Below are 26,151 nucleotides of genomic sequence, written 5' to 3'. Positions count from 1 at the left end.
CACTTTCTCAATGCCAGTCTTTTTTCTGGTAAATTCTTTCTTTCTCTTTCATGCATAGAGCTTGTTGTCACTCTGTGTGTCCGAGGTGTTTGCTCGAGACTAATTAGTGGTCCTGGGGCAGAGAGAGGATAGAGAAGCGAACGCAAAGAGAGATGTCTGCCTAGAAAATGCTGCTAGAAAAGCTATTTGCTCTAAGCATTCTGTGCATCGAAAGTGACAAACTCCATAGCTTATCATTTGAGGACATCATCAATGATTTTGCTCTCCAAAAATCACAAAAGAAAATGTTTTAAATTTCAGTTTTAAATTTAATGTGATTTGCAAACAGATATACTGCAGGTAGTACTGCTTCCATTAAGTAAGCTGGTCTGTGTAAGTAACTGCTTTTGTGTTGCTATAAAGTTTTCATAGCTACTAACTAAGAAATCATAGATAAAAATATGTTAATTTGAAAGTATTTTATAATGCAGATAGGCATATTGCAAGATGTGTTTTAGTTAGATTATTATTCTATTTTTTACAACTTCGCCTTTGTATATATGCAAATAAAGAGCTTTCATGTTTACATATTCAATATCCTTTCTGTGAAAATAATTAAATAATTTTTTTTATGGTATGGGGCCTCTTACACTTCACATAGTTTAGGGCCTCAGAATGTCATAATCCAGCCCTGTCAGCATGACACCTGTTGTAACATGTCATCATCCCAAAATTCTCGCTTGTCTCTAAGAGCCCCTGCTCATACTGTAGTTCCATAGCAGTCCTGTCCCTTAATAGCAGCCCATCGAACCAGATTTAGGCTTACAAGCCAGCAAAACACTACAGCATTGGGACTGCTCACATGCTTAAAGTTATCCAGGTGCAGACGCGCTTTGCTGGATTGGGGCCATAATAAGGCAAAGTATCTGCAACAAACACCTCTGAAAACTGAAGGATTAGATAGTGGCAGCCATTCTGGAAGGATGAACTATTAATAGCATAATTAATAATAAAGTTGAGAGCTGATGATAAAGTAAAATATAGGTAAAGATAATAAAAATTATCATTCTTTATAATAGGTCATTTAAACAATTCTTGATAAGAGACTTAATTGCACAGTCAACTGATGCCTATGTACTTCTGCAGAGAACGACTTCTATCTGCTCCTTTCCCTTTCGAATAACAACATCTTTGATTTCCTGCAGCCCCATAGACTGAAAATGTGGATATATTTCCATGATTTATACTGACCCTCCTTCTGTGTACTTAAAAACTTGGAAGGCTTACTCATGGGAAGTCTTTCCAAAGAGAATTTCCTTTGCCTTACACAAATACACCAGGAACCTAAAGACAACTGATAGTAGCTATAGTTTATCATTTGATCACTTTTAGCACAGCTGTAGTTCATTTATTATACTGTAAAGGATAAAACTGTAATATTTTATAAGACAGTAGATGATAGCCCATACCTTAAGAGGCTTTTGTTATTTTAAATTCTTCCCTGTGGTTTAAAAGAAATCAATAGCTAGCTGAGGGCAGAATTTTGTTCCATTGTAGTGTTTTGGTTTGTATTTTATAATGTTTTTCCAACACATAGCAGTAACAGCACCTAGGAGGGTAATCAAGACAACTGACCACACACATAAACATCTCATTCCAGTGGGAGAGCACACTACATTCATTGCTTTGATGTTGGGGAGAGGTGCTGCAGAAGACTTAGAATAGATGAAATTCAATATACCAGGGCATGAAGCCTTCAGTGTAAAGGAAAGTCCAGCTAGTATAGAATGCTGCAACTCGTCTCCTCAGCAACACAGACTATTGTGAGCATATCAAACCTGTTCTCTGGTGTATACGCTGGCTTCCCATAAATTTTAAATCTATGGTCCTCAATTCAAGGTGCTTGTGACAGAGTCTGCTCACCACAGCAGCAGCTCCAGCTGGCCATCACAGGGATTAGCGCTGCCAGCTGGTGCGCTCTCTGCAGGTAGCGCCTTTCCCATCATTGTCTCCGCCTGCAGAACCACTTCAGTTCAAGTACCACAGCATCCTCTTCATGACTCTGCCCTCCGGCCATGTCATCATCCCTGTTTTCCCCCTTCCGAGGGTGAAGTATCTCAGATCAATAGTCCAGCCTTTTCCCCAGTGGTGAATGGGGGAGAGGGGGACCCAGACCTACCCACTACTCTGGATCCTGACCCAGGGACCCTGTAGATAGCAGCCCCATGCTGTGTTCCTTTAACTTCACTTAATGCTGCTTCTGTTCCCTGGTCCGCTTCCCCACGGTCCCAGCACCTTCTTCGCCCTCTTCTCAGGATTTTCAGTCAGCAAATCCCAGCATCCAGCCAGGCACTCCCTCTTGCTCCCTAGTCCCTGCCAGCAACTGCTCTGTTCAAGGTGCTGCCCTTCTTGCAGCCCACTAAGAACACAGTCCCGACTCCTTGAGCTCCCCACAGCCACTTTCTATGGCCCTGCAGCTTCTTTTATGTGAGCCTACTGGGCCCTGATTGGCTGTTCCTTGCAGCATCCCTCTAATTGGCTGCTTCCTGTGCAGCCTCTCCAGGCTGCTTGAAGGACTCATTTCCACGACTTCTTTCTGGGATAGGGTGTGGCAGGCCCATGAGGCCTCTATTAACCCCTTCTTCTCCAGTGTAGGGTGAACACCCCATCACAGTGCTCCATTGTCTGGGCCCAGGATATCTAAAAGATTGCATAATTCTCGGGAAGAAAACCATAGTCAACATCTTAGCTCTTCTGACACATTGGAACTCTCAGCTGTGCAGGAGACGGAACTTTTTGGGGGGCTAGCCCAAAACTGGAATTAACTCCCCCAGCAATTAAGGACCATCACAAATCTCACCAACTTCTGCTCCAAGTGAACTTGCATTTCTCTGATCTTGCCTTGTCTAATATAAACATGTAACAACATGTGTATTTAATAAAACAAAACAAAAATCCTACCAATACGTGACACTCCATTGCATGCACTTCTCTCGCTGGGGAGAGGATGAAAGAACAGCGGCAGGCAGTAAGTCCCTCGGTCCGCGCCGCTTCCAGCAGCTCCCATTGGCCTGGACCAGTGGGAGCCGCGATTGGCCGGACCTGTGGACAGGGCAGGTAAACAAACCGGCCCGGCCCGCCAAGCGCTTTCCCTACACAAGCGGCGACCCCAGTTTGAGAAACACTGATGTATATCATTAATGCATATGAAATTATGAGAATTGTGTTGTATGGTGGTCACGAAAATATGCTGTGAGTTGGGGAATCAGCCAGATATTAGCTCCTCAGAGGCAACAGCAAGGAAAGTTACCAACACTTGGGCAGGGTTTCAAACAACCCATCAATAACCATTGTCCAGCAAGGGAGTTACAATTGACTCACCTGCCTGAGGCCACACCTGCATGAGGCCACACCAGAAGAATTGCTCAACCTTGCCTGGAGACTCAGCAGTGCCCCAGACATGCCTGGATTTGTGCTCCCCAAACTCATGGGACTGATGTTATAAAACAAACACAGTGGCCACATGCTGGGCCTTTTCTCCTGCCACCACGTATGCTGCAAGCAACAACAACACTGGGAAGAAGACTGAAGACTCCAACAGAGGAGACTCTCCCAGATTGAAGGGACAAATCTGTATATTAAGGACTGCAATATCCACTGGGGTGAGAAAAACTGCTTAGTCTAGTTGTTGCCCAGTCTAGTAGAGTTGAGAGTTTAGACTGCGTGCTTATATTTAATTTCTTTTGGTAACTGACTTTTTGCCTATCACATGATATCACTTAAAAACTATCTTTTATAGTAAATAAACTTCTTTAATTGTTTATCTTTACCGGTGAGTTTTCCTGAAGTGTGTGGTAAATCTGCTCAGGTTTTGCAAAGGCTGGTATATGTCCACTTTCCATTGATGAAGTGGTGAACCAATTAAATTTGCACTGCTTGTCTTGAGCAGTGCAAGACGGTATATTCCTGAGGTACAGTGCTGGGAGATGGGGGGATTTGGCTCTGGTGCCTTTCTCTTTGTGATTCTTGAGTGGATCTGTGAGCATTCATGCAATCTAGCTGGGTGTGGGGCTGCACATGCGGTTGTGCTGAGTGATCACAACATCTGGAGGGGTTTGCTGCTTGTCACTAGCAACGCATTGTGAGAGACAACCCAGGCTGGAGAGAGTTAAAGGGGCGCAGTGGTCTCCAATCCCAGGCTGCCCCCCCCCCTCGGATCCCATCACAATCTCACTTAACCAATTCCCTGCCATTGCGGGGGCCTCTAGCATTGGTGCATCTTAGTCCTTCCTATTCTCTGCCTGTGGCAAATAATAGTTTAATCTCCTGTGGGCTGTAAGACGTTGGTCTAATATTGGTGGTTTGGTTTAGCGAGCAGGTAGTGGGTGGTGTTGGTGGCCTCTGATGATGATATGGTTGTCCCTCTGGTATTAAACTGTGTAACTCTATGGTGTTACTTATTGCACAACTATATGGTGTTCAGATACTGTGTTGGTGAGCGCAGAATAAGAACCTATATAGAATAGAAAAGATGATCTGCACTACAAGAACAGACTTTGAAAGATTTGCCAACTAAACAAACCAGTGCACATTTAAATTTTGAATACTAGAATCAGCTCTTCAGTTTGAATTTTTCTTCTAGTCGGTATTGGGTAATGTGAGCTTAAAATTTGGTTTTCACATACATTTGTGCTAGTAAAGCTGAATATTTGCAAAAACTGAATATGGAAAAACCATGAATGTGGGGAAATCAAAATTCATATGAATATTAGTGAACACATTTTTGTACTTTTGACTCAACTCCGCTGAGTATGTATTCAGAATAATGTGTTACTGCAAAATGTAAAGGTAACACATAATACGGAAGAGAAAACTCCATGTCATAGCAAGCTCTGCTGTGATGCACTTTAACCTGGAGAGATATAGTAAGGGCAGATAGCTCATCCTGAATAGCATGCTCATACATCACTCCATCGTAGTCCCAGCCTCAATGGTTCCTGCTGGATGCAGCCATACTACATTGCTCCTAAACTACGGTAATTTTAAAAAAATCAACCAGACTTGACATAATTAATTACTGCATTTAAAACTCATTTCAATATGTATTCTAGGGACTTTGAGCATAGCAAATAGCCTACTAAAATTATCAACTATTCAAAACTCCCTCCCCCCAAAAAAACTAAAAGGAAATCTGGAACAATCTGAAAGAATAAGCAGCACCTTGTTGACTTAAGTCTTCTCTAACTTTGGGTCCAATTCTACTTTCATCATATTTACAAAACTCTCCTTGGAAATTGAATCAGACATTTTGATATGCCAGGCGAGTGCACTACTTATGTATAATTGAATATATGGTTCCCTCAAATACATGCATAGATGGGCATTGAAATAAACACTGAAATACTTTGGATGGGTAACTGCATACGCAAATGAAGGCTTGAAATAAATGTTAATTATTACATCCAGACTTAGGTTTCTAATTACTGACAACTTAGGGTGAAATCCTGGCTGCATTGCAGTCAAAGCCAAAACTCCCATTGATACAAGGATATCACCCTTGGTCTCGATTTTTCATTTCAGTCATCTATGTAATCTTGGCTTAATTTGTTCATGTTTGTAAAAACTCTTGGAGATCTTAAGAGGAAGGTGCCATAGAAGTGCAAAGTGGTGGCAGTTTTTAGTACCATGCCCAGAGACAGCTCAGAATTCAAATTCATGGGTAACATTTTCAAAAGCACTTAAGTTCTGTTTTCAAAAGTTACTTGAAAAGTGACCACACTTAAGTGCTTTTGAAAATTTTACCTAACATCTTTTTGCATGATCTCTAGTCCTCCTCATCCCCCAGTTTCTTCCTTCCAAAATGAACATTTCTGACAATCCTTAAAACATCCTCTTGGGTGATCTTTAACCAGGAGCAATCCTACTAATTTTGATTTGCACTCAGTTCTTTTTATGTAAAAGGCTGCAGGGGGAAACAAACCTGCTTCACTTGAAGAAGCCTAAAAACAGAACAGTCTTTTTAGGCATCTTAAGTTTAACAATGCTACTGCTGTGCTTGGAAACTGAATGCAAAAGGATCTGTCAAAGATCGGACCTTTCATGTGTCTGGCCCTGCTCATGGCTCACTGGCATCCCTATGTCAGATCTTTCAAAGGCATTCTAGTTATAGCACTTTACTTGCCTTCATTCTTAATATGTTGTATTTAGAAGACAGCTTCCAGGTGAAATACTGAATGAAATATATTGCCCTTGGGCTGGAAAACAAACAGTGCATTGTGTCTCGTCCTTCGTGCTATTAGGTGGATGTAGCTATTGTTCAGTCTTGGCATTGGACTACTACTTCATCCCTTTTTATTGTTTCTAACTGGGTATTAAGGTGAGTGGTGATTATTTGGAGGAAAGGGAATACATTTTGGTTTAACCTGTTTAGTTTAACTTGTATTGCCAATTCTTTCTCTCCCTACATATACAGAATAGTGGTGATTTGAGGAAATCAATGCATTCTTCAAGTTACAACTTTTTAAAACAGATTTATTTTTGTATGCGCTTATTTTAAGATGTGAAGTAAAGGTAGTTGTAATGGAGCAGAGTTGTTTCCAAGTGTATAGAGAGCTGAGCAGGTTTAAAATATAGTATCGCCCTCTTAATTGGCACAGGCCACGATGGAAACAGGAACATTCCAATTAAAGGCTAACTCATGGGTTTGCCACTGACTCTGAATAACAGGCAGCCTATAGTTATGCTGCCCCAGGAGTGTGCCAGGGATCAAACTGTGACTCTGTGATTCCCTGATTCCCTGTTTGCTCCAGAGGGGAAGTAATTTGCACCAACCCTTTACCAATCACAGATCACTTTTTTGTTGACGCCAGCTCAGTTGTGTTGGCTAGTGTGTATGGGAGGAGAGGACAGGCACAAAAGAGAGAGTAGCAATCCCACAAAGGCTGTTTCTCCCTGCCTTTGTCCACCCCTGTGCTATAACTTGCATACAAGGGGTAAGGGTGCGCTTTATGCTGCCATGTTCCCCTATGCCAGGATCTTGCCCTAAGTGATAGTCCTTGTTATTACATGTGAACTGAGTACAAACCAACACAGGTTTGTCTGAGTCAATGGGAAGCCTGAAACAATAGCTCTGAACTGAGTGAAGTGCTGCTATTCATCTTATTCATTTCATGGCACATTAACTCTAATACCCAGTGACAATGAAAATGTAAAATATCAGAGGGGTAGCTGTGTTAGTCTGGATCTGTAAAAGCAGCAAAGAGTTCTGTGCACAAACATTTGTTAGTCTATAAGGTGCCACAGAACTCTTTGCCGCTTTTAATGAAAATGTAAATATCAATATTAATAATTATTTTACTATGCTCATTTCTGATGAAAATTCCAGCTCATGTGCATGTCCCATAATCCAAAACTTCCTCCTACACTTCCTTGGGTGTCAAAAGCCATAAATGTCCGCTCTGCACTTGCCTAAACCTCCAGCTTTCTCCTAACTACTTCTCCAGTGCAATGCAAAAAACATGAGAATCACTGATGATATAGAAGCAGAGTTTGAAAAAAAAAAAGAATGGCAATATCAAAGCCATAATGCAAAGGATATAATGGTCGTCTAATTTATTTTCGTATTTTAAACAATACAATCTTCCATTTATCTGAAGCTGCTGAACAGAGTACATGGAGTTCTTGGACCAGGTGTGCCATTGATCCTTCAATTCAGGCAATGCCAAGACCATATCACTCGCACTCAAGGTGTGGTAGACGATAATTAGGGTGACCAGTTTTCCCTATTTTATAGGGACAGTCCCAATAATTTGGGGCATTTTCTTCTATAGGGGTCTATTACCCTCAACCCCCTGTCCCAATTTTTCACACTTGCTGTCTGGTCACCCTAACTATAGTTGACACTCCTCATCTGCATGTTGGGTGGTGCAGAACAGGCATAAATGCTTTTTGGTGTTTGCAAATGTGCAGTGGATCAGTATTTCTGAATTGCATTCATCATTATCATACTGTATTTGAGATCCTCCTTGGAGATCTCACAGAGGGAATTGAGCTGTTAAGATATAATATAATAGTATATGAAAGTATAGTAATACATTCCTATGGACATACTTGCATATTTTATGATAGAAAGGCAACACTTCTTAACTGATGTTCCTGAATATGAGTATGCTGTTCTTTGGCCTTTTGCAACCTGCAAAGGAATTTTCCATTCCACACTCACACCTTTGGCCCTTCCCAAAATGCCCTGCGATGCTTGCAACAGCGTTAGCAATATACAGTGCTGATCTGCCTCCCTCAGGGGGACCCCTTGAGGGAGGGGGCCATTGGGGTGTGACACCAACACATTGGAAAGCTGGCACCTGTAGCTCCAGCCCCGAAGTTGGTGTCTATACAAGGAGCTGCATATTAACTTCTGAGGTGCCTCATGTGGCTCCGGAGCCACAGGTTGAGCACCCCTGCCATAGACATTAGCTATAGACTCCAGTAGCTTAAGCACATCCTTTTCCAGATCTCCTCTGACCTTGTGGGCACTCTGGGTTACAGTTACCTCTTCAGAGACCCACGATATCATACAGACTTTACAAAAGCCAATCCAAAACAAACCACTCTTTTCTTTAGCTAGCACAAGAGACATGCAGAACTATACAAAACAATAGAACACCTACACGCTGTCACTGTCTCTGTTTCCTGACTACTCTTGAGTGTTCGTTAGGATTTGAGTCAGTGTTTTTTCAGGAGTCTTAGTCCTCTCTCCTGCACCTCTCTTCTTACCACTTCTCAGCTGGAATGTGGTGTTTGGCTGGAGGAGAGAGAGAGATCAGCTTCTTTCTTCCTTGGCCTGTCCCCTAGTTACAAAGGTCCCCTCTCCTATGAAAGCATGCCCCTGTGTTCCTCTCTCCTGTCCAAGCTTCCTTTTTCTCTGCGAGTCCCTCTGAGTTTTTAAATCCTGACTCTTACATCTAGTTTTGTGGTCCTATTACTGGTAAATTCCATTCCTTCAAACCTCAGCCTCAACCTGCAGAGAGGTTGGAGAAAATCACTTTTACTGAGGATGCAGTCACTCCTTTTTGTTCTCCATGGCAAAGAGCTATTCAGATGCTGATAGTCTTTAATGATCAACCTATTCATGGATAGACATGTGGCTACCACTTCCTTGTCTCCTTAGAACAAGGAGTCTGGGGCAGAACACAGAATAAAAGACAATTGTATGACATAAAGATACAGACAGTTCATACAATCAAACTGGAATTCATAAGCTGTACATAGTTGGATTCCCAAAATCATCAGACACCTTAAGCTACTTCTCTTTGAAACTTTGCATCCACAAAAAGCTGCATTTCCCCCCGCAAATAAGTGCATATCCCATGGTGGGACAGGGCAGTGATGCAGATTGCAGCAGAACGTCAGGATGACAAAGGCCACTTTTCTAGAAACCTGTGCAGAGCTCACTCAGAGTTGCAGTGGCAGAACATCTATATGAGTTCCCTGTGGAGAAGTGCTTGGCCATCACTGTCTGGAAGCTTACCAGTCCTGATGGCAACTAGTCGGTAGTTAACTGGTTTGGTGTTGGTAGGTCAGTTGTTGGAGCTGTTGTCATGAAGGTGTCAAGAAGGGCTGTCACCCTGGGTCAGAAACCTTGGCAATGCACAGGAGATTATTGATGGATTTACTGGATTTTTGGGGGGACCCATGTGCCTATTCTTTGCCCCTCACACCAGGTCCTGGAGGTCATCATTACTATGGTGCTGCAAGGCCTGGTTGATCACCATGGAATGGTGAAGGGGCAGCAGGGAGCAGGTTAGTAATTGTATGCGCACCTCTACAGGCCCTCTTTACATTGGAGGATGTTACTCTAACGCATTTCCCCAAAAGGTAGAGAAAGATCCTGTGCAGAAATGCAGTGGCCAACCCAGGAAGATATGCCATGTTGCTTTTGTAAAGATAATGATCTCAGAGCTGGTGCAGGAGTGGAAAGGAACGGCAAGCTATATGGGCAGTCCTGAGAGAGTTGTATTGCCTTGCAGTATGCATGCCAATGTAGAGCACTAGCTTTGCCTTAAGTTTTTTTATGACACCCGCAGATCATTACAAAGTGCACTGCCAAATAAATAGAATTTGGCAGATAGCCATGACACCTTATCATCTGTATGCATTTTAAAATATTTCTGAAGCCTGATTTGTGCAATTTACCTCATCAAATATCAGTGTAGCTAAAGACTGAGGTCATGAATGAAAGTGTGATCCAAAGTACTTTTCCTCTTGTTTTTTTTCTTTCTGTATCTACCGCTACAATAAATTTTTCTGCCATATAATGCATTTTGAACCCATCTTGAGCAGGGAGAGGGGGAGGTGCAGTCGATCAGGAAGGGAAGGAGTTTTAAACAGCATGGGAAAGGGGGTCCTGGCACATTTTGCAGACAGTTGTGGGCTTTGATATTTCAAGAGAAATAAATGTTTTGGAGCTGAAATTCCCTGGTGAGCCCAACATTGTGAGCATAATGGGGGAAGAGAGGGAAATAGAAGTCAAGGAGGAAGAGAGAGACTCCTGACTCACATCTGCCCAGCGTGGCAGCACTTTGATCGTACCTGAAATAAAGTTGTTGAAATCCCCTTGTGCATTGTAATATACAGCACATAATACTTACTGGAAGAGGTCTCCCCCCAGCACTGTCAGGATGAGATTCAAAGTCTCCCGGGTGTCCAGAACTGTTTCTGCTCTGGATCCTGCCTTGGAGTTTTGCAAGAGTACAACACTGCACCCCATATTCTTTGCAGTGATATTGTTATGATATTATTATAGCATAATTATGACATTTTATGCAAGATTAATCATGTGAGATGTCATTGGAAAAGTTATGATTTGCTGAATATGATTATCCTATTCGTATGCATGTATCATTTTTGTATCTGAAGTTATGAATATTGACTATATATCTGTATTTCAAATGTAGTTACACCTGGGTAATGCCAACTAGACAAGACGCTTTCAGTCTAGATAGCTAGTTGGGAAGGGCTTATCCAGGGCATTAGACCATTAGAAAAAACAGTAGGCCTTAGGAGAAGCTTACCTCCCATCTGGGGAGCCTTCCTGAGAATACTACAGACAGCCTCCAAGTAATGGCTGCTATGACTCTATAAGGACATGTGATCAGATCACATGATGCTGGACTCCATCTTGGGATGTCAGTATTTTTCCACAGACTGGTCTGGGAACCAAGCTTTGAAACAAAGGATTCCCGCCATATGCAAAAGCTGTATAAGGCAGGGAGTGACATCATCTGGTGTTCTTCACTCCCCACCCAAGAAGACTCCTGGAAACACTTGAGGAACAAAGACTGACCTGGGGGGAATGCGGGACCCAGGCTAATGGGATTTCTAGCCTGTGAATGAAACACCTGGGGATTCCAAGCTGTCAAGCAAGTGCAGCTTACTCCTGAAGAATCTGCAGCCTGCTTGTATCATCTCTTAGGGTCAGAATCTGCTACTGATGTCCAATCTATTTAGTATATTAAGCTTAGTTTGCGCTTTTTGTTTATTTGCTCATTAATCTGCTTTGATCTGTTTTCTATCCCTTATAATCACTTAAAATCTATCTTTTATATTTAATAAACTTGTTTTTGCTTTATCTAAACCAGTGAGTTGGAGTGAATTGTGTGGGAATCATAACTCGGGGGCAAAAGGCTGTTGCATATTCCTCTCCACATTGAGAGAGGGGACAAATTTTATGAGCTTGAGCTGTTCCCGGGTTATACTCAAGTGTGGGGTGTGAGTCTGGAAAGCTAGGAAATTGGCTGCTGTCTGCTGCATGTATTTGAGTGGCTTGGGAGAAGCTGCTTTCTCAGGTAGCTCAGTTAGGATGTGTGGCGCCATCTGCTGTCGTGTTCGGTGATAACAGGGGTAGGGTTTGGCTGGCTGTGTCCCCAAGCAGTGTGAGCAGGGCCAACCCAACTGAGTGGCTAGAGTGGTTCCCACAGCTCTCAGGACTGCACCCTGTCACAGTGATCCTGGCTGACTGGGGCAGTTTCTTCCTTCTCAGAGTCCTGGTCAGCATCCATGGGAGTGTCCAAGGCCACAATATTCTGGAGTTCAGTGGTGACCCCCCATGCAAAAGTCTAGTCAATCTCTTCATAGTAGACACAGGTCTTGCGAGCTCTTCCATGGATCCTCTTATTCTCCTTGACATTTATATAACCCTGCTGGGGCGACTTTTCTTTGTTGGAGCACTGGCCTGGGCCACAGAACTGATCCCTCTCCTTCATTTGGTCTTATATCCTCTCATTTATCTTGGTGTTCTGGTGATTGCTGTTCAGGTGAGATTTGATCTGCTCCTCTCCTGAGATGGCAAGGAAGTCTAGGACCTCTGCATAGGACCACACAGAAGCATGGGGGTGAATGTCTAAATCAGTATTGGAGTCTGGAAACTGAACTGCAGTGGGGTTGCCTTGCTGAGCACGAGCATTTAAACAGGAAGGTGATATCTGGTCAAGATGACCCTAGGGTGATAGAGGGGGCACATAGTAAACAAACAGGTTGATCTAAGTGTGCAGCAAATCAATGTGCGAAAGCAGTGGGAGGACAGAGGAGGAATTGTTCATTCAAACTGAGGATATGTTCATGCCAACTTTATTATGGAAATTCACTTCCAAAGTGGATTTTTTAATGAGTATTGAGGCACCAGGTGATTGAGAAAAAACTTGTGTGGACACAAGGCAATTTATCCCCCCCAAAATCAAGTTAATCCAAAATGAATTTCGTATGTAGACATGCCCATACTAAACTCACATTAAATTGTGTTTTACTCCGAGAATTTCAGTCTAACGGAGCCTGAGTGGAAATCATCCAACCTTTGATCCTCTGGATGAACAGGCTTTGTCCCAGAAAATGTTCTCTATTAACTTACAATAAACAAATTAATTCCAGTCTGAACTAACCTGGCTGAGAAGTAGTTAAAATGTAATGATATTATTTATGTTTATTATATTAGAACATTGGGGCCCCACGCAGGATTAGGGCTCATTGTATTAGGTGTGCCTTACCGGTTACAAATGGCCATACCTTTGCCTTTCTGATATTGACTAGTAGGAGACTATTTAGAATTGATATATATACTACTTGACAGTAAATGAGCAAAATCATTTACATCATTTTCATTGTTACATGTTGTGGAATAATGCAGTTGTGTCTTAAGATTTTCTCATCAAAGTCTATTTTTCTGCTTTTTTCCCCTTAGATAATGAGTAACTAAAAGTAACTGTGTCATTTGTGTCAGAATTTGGTTCTTTTGAATTTACTGATGTTAATTCATAATCAGCTGTTACATTTAATCTCACAAGAATTGCTGCACCACCTGTGTAAGGAGTGGTACCTTATCCCAGAAGACTTCATATCTAGTTTGAAGTGGGTTAGATGATCATCCATTCGAATGTGTGAGCTGAAAAACAAGAAAGCTTGATGTGGTTTAATCAAATACCGAGTGTAGTGTAAAGAACCAAGTGCAGCTGTTCATACTCAAAACTACAATTTGCAGCTAACAGTATGTCAGAAGGTGTCAGTCCTAATTAGAAATGTTCATTCCTTACTAATTAATCAATTCACTTCAGTGCAGTTTTTTTCCCTTGGAGTAGGAGAAACAAGAATGAAAACTGTCAGCTTTTCTCCCCCACTTTAAGAGGATGATCATCAGCTCTATTAAACCAGAATAGTGATGCACAGTTGACATATTTTCATTCAGTGCAGCAAGAATCACATCTGTCAGAAAGCAAATTCATTGCCATTTAAGATGAATTAAGGGGGCTTTCAGCTTTTAAATGAGTGCACATAAATAGAACTAAGAAGTGGATCAAGGAAATGTAATGGGATTTGGATCCTGCTGTGACTTTTTTTATTTCACCCCATTTAGCATCATCTACAGTATAATATTTAATCATTTCTTCACTATTAACAGTAACGTTGGTGGAATGTCATGAATACTAAGTATGGGGCAAAAAAGAATGGATAGTTTCTATGTAACTATTTTAACATTAATGATTAATGTGCCACAATTGGGACCTATTATCTTATACAATGGACCAGGGAGCAAAAAAATTTCCAGCCGTCTACAAGGAGCTTTATTTTAATATATATTACACATAAAAATGCGTTAAAAGAACATTAAGGTTGCAAAGTCAAGCACTCAAATGTTAGGAAATGCTAAAATTTAGGTGGCACGGAACATGCTCAGTTGCTCTGTGGAAATGGTGCCTGCACAGTCCGGTCAGCGCTAGGAGTTGTGAGGGGCTAGAGCATTCTCAGTGAGGATGGAATCTTTGGAGATTTTAGCTGCTAAGTTCTAAGTCTCTGCTGAAAGTGTGTGAACTGAGATTTTACAAAGGCTTATAACTTGGCCAATTCCTCAGGAACAGCACAAGTCACATCCCTGCCAAATTTCAGCTCCTTTTTCCAAAACATGGGTGCATGAGAGTTTCTCAAAGAAAAGGTTGTCAGGATTATTTTAAATGGCAAAACATTGTATTTTCCCTAATCTTGATCCCAAAAACAGCTGAACTCTTTTGGCTGAAACTTTCAAAAAAATCTAGCCTATAAGGCAGACACTCATTATGGAAAATATCAGCCCCAAACAATTAAAGTTTGGTAAAGTTATAAGCAACTGAAAGCCAGGTTTTATAATAGGAAGCGTTGGGCAACTTTTAATAACAGCAATGATACCAGCTGCACTATAACATATATTCACTTCTGTGTTTTGTTCGGTGAATGAATGATCAGCCGCAGTTGATCATCCCTGTCAAGATGGGTATACTAGGGTGTTCGGCATGAATAAAACCTACAGAACTTGGCCCAATATATGAGGAGAAAGAGCAAAGACTCCACAGCCCAACACGGTGGCATTTAATTTCAGAAAGGGGAACTATGCAAAAATGAGGAGGTTAGTTAAACAGAAATTAAAAGGTACAGTGACTAGAGTGAAATCCCTGCAAGCTGCATGGACACTTTTCAAAGACACCATAATAGAGGCTCAACTTAAATGTATACCCCAAATTAAAAAACACAGTAAAAGAACTAAAAAAGAGCCACCGTGGCTTAACAACCATGTAAAAGAAGCAGTGAGAGATAAAAAGGCATCTTTTAAAAAGTAGAGGTCAACTCCTAGTGAGGTAAATAGAAAGGAGCATAAACATTGCCAAATTAAGTGTAAACATGTAATAAGAAAAGCCAAAAAGGAGTTTGAAGAACAGCTAGCCAAAAACTCAAAAGGTAATAACAAATTGTTTTTAAAGTACATCAGAAGTAGGAAGCCTGCTAAACAACCAGTGGGACTCCTGAACGACAGAGATACAAAAGGAGCACTTAAAGATGATAAGGTCATTTCAGAGAAACTAAATGAATTCTTTGCTTCATTCTTCCTGGCTGAGAATGTTAGGGAGATTCCCAAACCTGAGCCGTCCTCTGTAGGTGACAAATCTGAGGAATTGTCACAGAGTGAAGTGTCACTAGAGGACGTTTTGGAATTAATTGATAAACTTAACAGTAACAGGTCACCGGGACCAGATAGCATTCACCCAAGAGTTCTGAAAGAACTCAAATGTGAAATTGCGGAACTGTTAACTGTGGTTTGTAACCTGTCCTTTAAATCGGCTTCTGTACCCAATTAGTGGAAGATAGCTAATGTAACACCAATGTTTAAAAATGGCTCTAGAGGTCATTCCAGCAATTACAGATCGGTAAGTCTAATGTCAGTACTGGGGAAATTAGTTGAAACAATAGTAAAAAATAAAATTGTCAGACACACAGAAGAACATAAATTGTTGGGCAAAAGTCAACATGGTTTCTGTAAAGGGAAATCATGTCTTACTAATCTATTAGAGATCTTTGAAGGGGTCAGAAAACATGTGGACAAGGGGGATCCAGTGGACATAGTGTACTTAGATTTCCAGAAAGCCTCACAAAAGGCTCTTAAGTAAATTAAGTTGTCATGGGATCAGAGGGAAGATCCTTTCATGGATTGAGAACTGGCTAAAAGACAGGGAACAAAGGATAGGAATAAATGGTAAATTTTCAGAATGGAGAGGGGTAACCAAGGGTCAGTCCTAGGACCAATCCTATTCAACTTATTCATAAATGATCTGGAGAAAGGGGTAAACAGTGAATGGCAAAGTTTGCAGATGATACTCAGCTGCTCAGGATAGTTAAGACCAAAGCAGACTGTGAAGAACTTCAAAAAGATCTCACAAAACTAAGTGACTGGGCAACAAAATGGCAAATGAAATTTAATGTGGATAAATGTAATGCACATTGGAAAAAATAACCCCAACTATACATACGATATGATGGGGGCTAATTTAGCTACAACGAATCAGGAAAGAAATCTTGGAGTCATGGTGGATAGTTCTCTGAAGATGTCCATGCAGTGTGTAGCATCAGTCAAAAAAGCAAACAGCATGTTAGGAATAATTTTAAAAAGGGATAGAAAATAAGATGGAGAACATCTTATTGCCCTTATATAAATCCATGCCATGCCCACATCTTGAATACCGCGTCCAGATGTGGTCTCCTCATCTCAAAAAAGATATACTGGCATTGGACAAGGTTCAGAGAAGGGCAACTAAAATGATTAGGGGTTTGGAACAGGTCCCATATGGGGAGAGATTAAAGAGGCTAGGACCTTTCAGCTTGGAAAAAAGGAGACTAAGGGGGAGGATATGATAGAGGTATATAAAATCATGAGTGGTGTGGAGAAAATGAATACGGAAAAGTTATTTACTTGTTCCCATAATATAAGAACTAGGGGCCACCAAATGAAATTAATGGGCAGCAGGTTTAAAACAAACAAAAGGAAGTTCTTCACACAGCGCACAGTCAACTTGTGGAACTCCTTGCCTGAGGAGGTTATGAAGGCTAGGGCTATAACAGGGTTTAAAAGAGAACTAGATAAATTCATGGAGGTTAAGTCCATTAATGGCTATTAGCCAGGATGGATAAGGAATGGTGTCCCTAGCCTCTGTCTGTCAGAGTGTGGAGATGGATGGCAGGAGAGAGATCACTTGACCATTACCTGTTAGGTTCACTCCCTCTGGGACACCTGGCATTGGCCACTGTCGGTAGACAGGATACTGGGCTGGATGGACCTTTCATCTGACCCAGTATGACTGTTCTTATGTTCTTATGTCTGTTTCTTGGTGTTCCTATAATTGGGGCTGCTGACATGATTTGATATCAGCAGGAATGGGGTTAATGAAATGCAGCTCCCATATGCACCAGCAAAGTGAAAGAGGCAGCTAGTACTCAGATCAGACTAAAAGGTTCTCCCACCCATCCTGCTCCTTTGACTGAAGGACAGGTCCTCAATTAATGTAAACTGCAAGACCTGCCTTGAAATTAATGTGCCAATATTTAAAAAGGGTAAACTGGATAACCTGTGTAGCAGTAGGCCAGTTAGCCTGACATTGATTCTGGACAAAATCACAGAAAGGCCGATATAGGATATGATCAGTAAAGAATTAACAGGTGATAGCATAATTAATGGCAATCAATATAGTCTTGTGAAAAATAGCACTTGTCAAACAGACTTGATATCATATTTTGATGAGAATAGAAGTTTGGTTGATAAAGGTAGCTTCTGTAAGGCATTTGACTTAGCCCACATGACATTCTGATGGAAAAAAATAGCTCTGTGCAAAATCCATGTAGCCAATATTAAATGTATTAAACACATGGTATCTGATAGATCACAAAAAACAACTGTAAATGGGGAATTATCATCCAGTGGGGGTGTTTCTAGTGGGGTCTCAGAGGGATGTGTTCTTGGCCTGGTTCTATTCAACGTCTTTAGTGATTTGGAAGAAAATATAAATTCATTGCTGGTAAAATTAGCAAACAACACAAAAATGGGTAGAGCAGTAAATAATAATGGGGACAGATCAGTTATAGCTTGTTAAGGCAGGCTTGTTTGAACAACATACATTTTTTACATAGCCAACACAGTGGAAGTTTTGCCTGAATAACTGTTTGTTTTTTTTCCTGACCCATGCTTTCATGCTGGAAAACAAGTTTACTTTTTCATAAAACTCATTTCCTTAAAACACAGTTTAACTTCTTGCAAGATAGCAGAATTTTTTCCTTGAATGTCACAGTATAGCAAAGTTGTTGAATTGCAGTTTCACAGATGCTGTATATTGTCAGAAGAGAGCCGAAGTCAAGCATTAAATATTTTTTTTTTAAGTTTACAGAAAAAAATGCTGTCAGTGGTTTTCCTTGATTCCTTTTTTACCTCTGGCTGGTGGGAGTTGTGATGGGAAGACGCAAATAATGGATTTTCCTGCATGATTTAAAAAACAGTTTAAGATGCACCCTATCTAACACCTATAGTACTAATGTTCATGGGGGTGAAAATCCCCTGCCATGCAGCGGTCTAGCACAAGACCCTTCACACCACTTAAGCCCTGTTCAGAGGGTTTGCAAAAGAGTCTGCAGTATGAGTGTGGTATGGAAGGCACACTGAGGAAATGATAGGGTTGCCAACGCTGACTGAAGCTATTCCAGGAGATTTTTTTCCCCAACATGACATAATGTCATTTTCTTAAAATATTCTATTAAAACCTCTCAGATTGCTTTCAATAGTTACACCAGGAGATCAATGCTAATTCCAGGAGACTCCAGGCCAATGCTGGAGAGTTGGTAACACTAGGAAACTATCTTGATGCCAGCCCAATGTAGACTGGCACAGAAAGCTGGGGAGGGGCCATTGGATCCACATTTACACAGATTTGGACACCCCCAGTACAGTGGGTGCAAAGTAGTTGTGGCTGCTATTCCAGCCAGAGGTTGGAATGTGAGCTTGGAGGATCTCTGTCCGATCTTTGGACTTGGAGGGTAGATTTTGCTCCATGTGCACCACCCACATAGAGATAAATTATTTAAGTGTTATGTGGGTAGAGTGCATTTCACCAAGAAAGACTAGATTTTATATGCATAACTCCGCTTGAGAAGCCTTTAACAGTCTGTGTTTCCATTCTTTCATTGCAGATTTGGTTCTGATGAGCTGAAACGACAGTTCCTTGTACCAACTATAGCTGGAGAAGTAGTGGCTTGTTTAGGAGTCAGTGAACCTGGAGCAGGGTCAGATGTTGCAAGTAAGCAAACTGATTATGCCTAGGATTGCTAAAGCTAACATACTGGAACAAAACTTAGATGACATAGTGATTAAAATGTCCGTACCCTGTTTATCTGGATTCTCCCTCATTGCTACTACTATGGTGGCATTGGTGGGAAATTTCTAGGAAAAATGACTAGTATGGGCAAGGTTGGAAAAGGGGAAGAGATCAATAAGACCATAAGCCAAATTTCAGCAATAATGTAAATATTAGCGTAAATTTTACTTTCTCATAAACTGGTCAGAAAGGGGTGTAAGTGGCTTTAAGTGGTATAATTTGCACTGATTTGTCATTCAACAGATGTGTGAACCTAATGTGATTTACTTCCTCATGAGAGAATAAAAGAAAGCACAACTAACAAGAGATTATAAAATGTGGGGAGGTGTCATTCTTTACATCACTTCTGAATCTGGCCCACTGTTCAAAAGAAAAGTATTCTGTGCGTGAAGAGACTGAATGAGTTAACTCTCCCAAGCCTAGCCCGGCTTACTGATATAGACATAACACTTGCAACACCTACTAATGGAAATCTGAACTTGTTTACAGTGGTGACAACTGGAAGATATTGAGCATTCGGCTGGAAACTGCATTAATGTATCATAATGCTGATTTTCTTCCATTTCCTCTATGATTTCACAAGCAGTGACTCCTTCACTGCAGATTCTGCTGTGAATTGTACTTTTCAAATGACTCCACTATTTAAATAAGATAGGGCAGATAGTAATCTTGTGAAATACAGAAAAAGGTTAATATGCTTGAAATGATTTTCAAACAAAAGTATAATTTTATAAAGTCAGGGAAGAAAGTTTACAGATGCCTTTCAGACTGACCCTCGAGTTTTGCTGTCTTTGTCTACTGGTTGCCCTTTTGTCTTTATTTACTTATTGCACTTGTTCAGTTTCACTTCAGTAACCTCGTCTGTGCTAGAGAATGAACACTGCCAGCACCTACCCTGCTTGCAACACATCTCTTGTCCAAACATACAAGAGTGCTTGGAACTGTGCGATGGGATTGCCAGCATGGTTGCCATTGCATTTGTTCAAAGCTAATCTCACCAGTACTGTATTCTGCTCTGAACTGTTTCAGTGCTAGTATGTACTGAAAGCCCTGGCATTTCATCTTCACTGTTGCAATATGACCTTCCAGCACAATCCCACAACACTCCTGCAACTCCACTCTCTGCAATGTAAAATGCCTCCTGTAGTGTTGTTTATTTTCTTGTTTAGAGCTAATGTAGTTTGTCATGTTGCGCATACAAGTTTTCTGTAGTCAGTGTCTGTAGTCATATACCTTTTCTTGTTTCAATACCTAACGACTGTGTTATAAATTAAGGATGTATTTACATATGAAAGTTAATCTGGAAAAAGGTAGGGTGTGAATTTAAAGTGGAGTAATATTCTTGATTAACTCCAGAGGTGGACGCTCTTATTCCAGAACAAAATGGATTGAGAATAAGGCACTATTATTCTAGAATAAGAGCACCAACACATGAAGTTAATCAGGAATAGTTAATTAGGAATAGCTATTCTGGAATAACTCTCCATGTAGACAAGCCATGACATTGTTCAGTGCATAAAGCAGCCTGTCTCTTGAACAATGAAATGGAATGTGCTTTGCAGAAAAACAATTTGATACATCACATCACATTGCACTACAGTACTTGTATTAGGTGAATTAAAAATACTATTTCTTTTGTTTTGTACAGTGCAAATATTTGCAATAAAAATAAATATAAAGTGAGCACTGTATATTTAGTATTCTGTGTTGTAATTGAAATCAATATATTTGAAAATGTAGAAAACATCCAAAAATACTTAAATAAATGGTATTCTATTATTGTTTAACAGTGCGATTAATTGTGTAATTACTCAAGATTAATTGTTCTAATCACATGATTAATCACGATTACTTTTTTTAATCGCTTGACAGCTCAAATAATTAGAAATCAATTGGAATATAAATATTGTACTTACATTTTAGTGTATCTATAGAGAGGAGTATAAACAAGTCATTGTATGAAATTTTAGTTTGTACTGACTTCACTAGTGCTTTCTCTGTAGCCTGTTGTAAAACTAGGCAAATATCTAGATGAGTTGATGTACCCCCGGAAGATCTCTGTGTACCCCCAGGGGCACATGTACCCCTGTTTGAGAACCACAGGCCTAGATGATCTGGTTCCCCACATTTCTCATTGGTTTCATTTCATTCATCTTTTTCCTTTAGATTACATAAAATGCAGTAGAGCAGAGTAGTAATTCAAACGTAAAGGTTGTGTGCACATTCCTGTTGTGTTACTTGGTATTTTTTAATCTGAAATATAACTTAAATGAAGGCACATGAACAATTATGGTATCTTTAGCATTTGCTTCCATGACTCTCAACAGTTGTTGAGCAATGAGTGAATGCTAGCTGTTTGACTGCTGATGTGACTGAGAGACTAACTCTACCAAACACACCTCAATCACCTGATTTCTCCCATGTGAAAAGAACCTCTGATTTCACATTTGTTTTTAAATAGGTATCAAAACAACAGCAGTAAGAAAAGGCGATGACTATATCATAAATGGTGGCAAGATGTGGATTACTTCGGGGTGTCAAGCTGACTGGATGTGCCTGCTGGCAAATTCCAGTGAAGGACCCCCCCACCAGAATAAATCTCTTATATGTCTACCAATGAACCTACCTGGTAAAAGCACTGATTTGTTTTTCTTACAGTTTTATTTTTATTGTGTTTTACAGCATATGATATAAAATCTTTTGGAGAGAACGTAACCTGTCCTCAAATCAGTGTTACTTTGTCAAATAAAGTAACCAAGCAAATATTCCCTAGGAAGGAGTATTGCGAAAAGGGATCTGGGAACCATAGTGGATCACAAGCTAAATATGAGTGAACAGTATAACACTATTGCAAAAAAAAAAGAAACAAACAAACATCATTCTGGGATGTATTAACAGGAGTATTGTGAGCAAGACATGAGAAGTAATTCTTCCGCTCTACTCTGTGCTGATTAGGCCTCAGCTGGAGTATTGTGTCCAGTTCTAGGTGCCATATTTCAGGAAAGATCTGGACAAATTGGAGAAAGTCCAGTGAAGAGCAAAAAAATGATTAAAGGTCTAGAAAACGTGACCTATGAGGGAAGATTGAAAAATTGGCTTTGTTTAGTCTGGAAAAGAGAAGACTTAGAGCTGTTGTGGGCAACCTGCGGCCTGTGGGCCGAATGCGGCCTGTCAGGGTAATATGCTGGCGGGCTGCCAGACCATTTGTTTACATTTTGTTTACATTCACAGCTCCCAGCGGCCACGGTTCGCGTTCCCGGCCAATGGGAGCTGCGGATGGCTGTACAAATGTAAACAAACGGTCTGGCACCCACCAATGTATTACCCTGATGGGCTGCAAGTTGCTCACCACTGGCTTAGAGGGAATATGATAACAGTTTTCAAGTACATAAAAGGTTGTTACAAGGAGGAGGGAGAAACATTGTTCTCCTTAGCCTCTGAGACTAGGACAAGAAGCAATAGGCTAACACTGCAGCAAGGGAGGTTTAGGTTGGAGATTAGAAAAAACTTCTAACGGTCAGAGTGGTTAAACACTAGAATAAATTGCCTACGAAGGTTGTGGAATCTCCATCACTGGAGATTTTTAAGAGCAGGTTAGACAAACACCTGTCAGGGATGGTCTAGATAATACTTAGTCCTGCCATGAATGCAGGGGACTGGAATAGATGACCCCTCGAGGTCCCTTCCAGTCTTATGATTCTATGTCACTCTGAAATATTAAATGATAGGTACAGAATGAATGAATGAATGAACAGAAAGGGACAAAAGGAGGAAATTAAATATTTTACAGACTTCAGCCTCTGATGCCAAAGCTACTGTAACATAAAGGGTTCTTCTGGCCAGAAATATTGTTTTTAAAAGTCTATCAATAGGCTTCTGTTGGAGTAGTTTATAAGCTACTATGGAAACAGATAAGTTAAGTAATTGCCAAGGACAAAATTAATACCTTGCAAAACATCAGAGTTTTGCTTCAATATATTTTTAATGAACAATAATATCATAATATAAAGTGTTTTAATCTTGGAGAGGGTTCACAAATGCTGTCCTGGATTCTGGTCCTCTCCCACTCCCACCCCACCTCATCCCCCCAAAATAGTTTTCAGCTACATCCACTCCGCACAATATATTGTTTATTATTTTATATTTATAGAATACTTGGAGCTTTGGGGGATAGAAACTGTAAACTTCTATGTTCGCCTTTCATCTTTCAAAAACACTATTAAACTCTTTCTTTAGGGAATGAGAATTACAGCACAGATTTTATACTTATATACTACTAATTAGAAAGTTATCAGTATATTAATAGATGCACAAGTTATAAATGCTTTTTCTCCATAAGAACATTTAAAACATATGTATATGTCTTGGGGCTAAGTATTTAGTTTTATTAAGTAAATTATTTAAAGTAAGAAGTATTTTTGAATAATAACTGAAGAAACATAGTGACTGAAAGTGTTTATGTTGTAATTTTAAATATACGCCCAAATATTATATTGTGCAATTTAAAAAAAAATACTTTTATGGCCTTGTTAGTTATACACACAGTAATACATAATAATACAAGATATTACATATATATACAATAACATAATACAAGATGGTAATATATGTGTTTGTTATATAAAGAATGCATATGAGAAATGCTATTATTTGAATCATAGTGTGTAATCATGTAAATAAAGATTGTGCATTAATACATAAGGGGGGGAACATTAAGGTAATGGGTTCAATTTTAATTTTATCATTTCAAAAGCTGTGGTTGTTTAACCATGCAATTTTACTATTGTATTAATATAGTGTTTGTCATTTAATGCTACACAAGCCACTGCTAACTCTGTGGTTGGAATAGCAGAACATTTATTTCAACCTAATCTGACATCACGTCTGCTATGGAGACAGATTATTAGGTAACGCTAAATAAAATTATGGATTTGGGCCCATCTCCTGGAGTAAAGCTCATCCACTCTCTATATGCCAAAAAAAGGAGGAGTTTTCATATTGTTTAGTTTTGGATCTCCTTGTTGGAGTGAGTGAATGATACAGCCTGGCAAGATACCATAGTTGTAGAGAAGATGCCATTTGAAATTAGATTGTGCAAATCTTATATATGTTGGCTGAAATTCACCACCTAAGGCATATGCGCCTCTGAAGTGGTGCATTGGTCCATCTGTGCAAGAATAAATTTCACACCTCGATGAGGTATGGGACTTCAGTGAGATTGCTTTTATGGTGGCTCAATAGTGAGGAAAAGGGTTTCAATGTGGACCAAACCACATTTTCCCTGACATCTAATGCTTAAGCTCTTTTCATAAAAGAGCAATTAATAAAGAGTCAAGAGTGATGCTCTCAGGAGGGTTAAATAATGAGCCGTATGCATTTACATGCCACTCAAGACTACCAGAGGCAGAAATGCTCTTTTTTCTCATGTGAAAAGAAAAAAAAAATACCTCTATGCCTTTGACACTGTTTGGGGATTAATTTCAAGTGATTTAAATCTAACTGTCCAGCTGTAAAATGGTCACTGCTAGCTGGCAGAAGAAGATGAGAGAATAGCTGGTGTTAGTTGCTGAAAGCCTCCATTGTATTCACTATGTATGTAATGTGACTTTTTAATGTCACTGGAGAGAGAGAGACTGTTTTGACCAGACAAGTACTCTCTTTCCAGAAAAATGCTATCATTGCAACATAGTACATGGAGAGAGGGAAAGGAGAGTCTTGGACCTAATTTCACTAATGCTGAAAATGAGTTGATATGACAACCTGTACATTATGTGAGACTAATTTGCAGATATTTATGAATTGGGAACTGATCATATAATTGAAAGATAACTCTGAGGTTACAAAATACACAGATAAAATGTTTATATTCTTAAATATCTATTACTGCCTTTACTGCAGTGCTGTCACTCAAAAAGTTACACTAATTTCTGCATTTTATACAGTATAAAATAACATAAAAGCTAACCTGATACTGCTAGATTTCTAGAGGTCCATTAAAATAAAGGCCATTTCTACTAGCAAATCATTAGTTTTTTAGGATTATGAGAAGTAAGGTCTTTAGGATTATGAGAATTCTGATTTCCCATTTAAAAATAGTGACATTCTAACAGATAGGGTAGAAATGCTGTGGTTAAGTTTAAGACACTTTCATGTTTTCTTAAATTTAGGATTTTATGGTAGCCTAAGCATAGAAATTTTCAAATTTGCAAACATTAGTACAGAACTCTTTCTTTTGTTAAATTAATATATATAATTATATACCCTAGACTCCTATTCCCTGTATCCTTCCTAATCCATCTTTATTTTTAGGTGTTCACATTGCTAAAAAGATAGACAAGATGGGTACGAGGTCATCAGATACAGCACAGATCTTTTTTGAAGATGTCAGAGTTCCCAGCAAATACCTCATTGGGGAGGAAGGAATGGGCTTTACGTACCAGATGTTGCAATTCCAAGAAGAGCGTTTATGGGCAGTAGCCAGCAGTAAGTCATCAGCGGTACTCCTGGCAGGAGATAAGACTCACTCTTACAAATGACTAACAAAATATACTTTCCTGGTGGTGGATTACAGCTAACTCTTGTAATTTATTTTTGTAAAATTGGTCATAGTCTAGACATAGAGAACTTTTTCTTTGTATACCTGGAATAAAAATGAAATGGAAAGAACATAACCTTTGGATACTACTAGTGAGGTACTGCAGGGTTTTTGTTGTTTGCTTTTTGGTTATTTGGTTTGAGTTTGGTTTGGAGTTATTTTTATTTTATTGTTTGTTTGTTTGTTTTTCCTGGAGCCTTCTGACGACAGCATGAGGAAAAATGAAAATGCAGCAGCATTGTGTGTGGACTACCAATGGAATACAAAGATTATGGAAAATAGCAAACATGAATTTAAACATAAGGCTGCCTTCTGAAACTGCCTGTTATGGAGAAGCTATAATTTTCTGTTTTTTCTTCAGAGAATTCAGTG

At 39.9% G+C, this 26,151-nt stretch overlaps 1 protein-coding gene across 1 annotated transcript in view; it reads left to right on the top strand.

Moving 5' to 3' along the window:
- LOC123363804 (probable acyl-CoA dehydrogenase 6) overlaps positions 1–26,151 on the top strand; it is a 153,468-nt gene that overhangs the window by 110,961 nt on the left and 16,356 nt on the right. Inside the window, exons 4-6 of the mRNA XM_045005208.1 lie at positions 19,000–19,106; positions 21,646–21,813; positions 25,494–25,667. Coding sequence (XP_044861143.1) covers positions 19,000–19,106; positions 21,646–21,813; positions 25,494–25,667 — 449 coding nt within the window. The remainder of the gene's footprint in view (positions 1–18,999; positions 19,107–21,645; positions 21,814–25,493; positions 25,668–26,151) is intronic.

The sequence above is a fragment of the Mauremys mutica genome, chromosome 2 (assembly GCF_020497125.1).
Source record: "Mauremys mutica isolate MM-2020 ecotype Southern chromosome 2, ASM2049712v1, whole genome shotgun sequence".
Classification (NCBI taxonomy): domain Eukaryota; kingdom Metazoa; phylum Chordata; order Testudines; family Geoemydidae; genus Mauremys; species Mauremys mutica.
The sequence above is the reverse complement of the archived record's forward strand: the minus strand, read 5'-3'. Positions and strand labels throughout refer to the sequence as shown.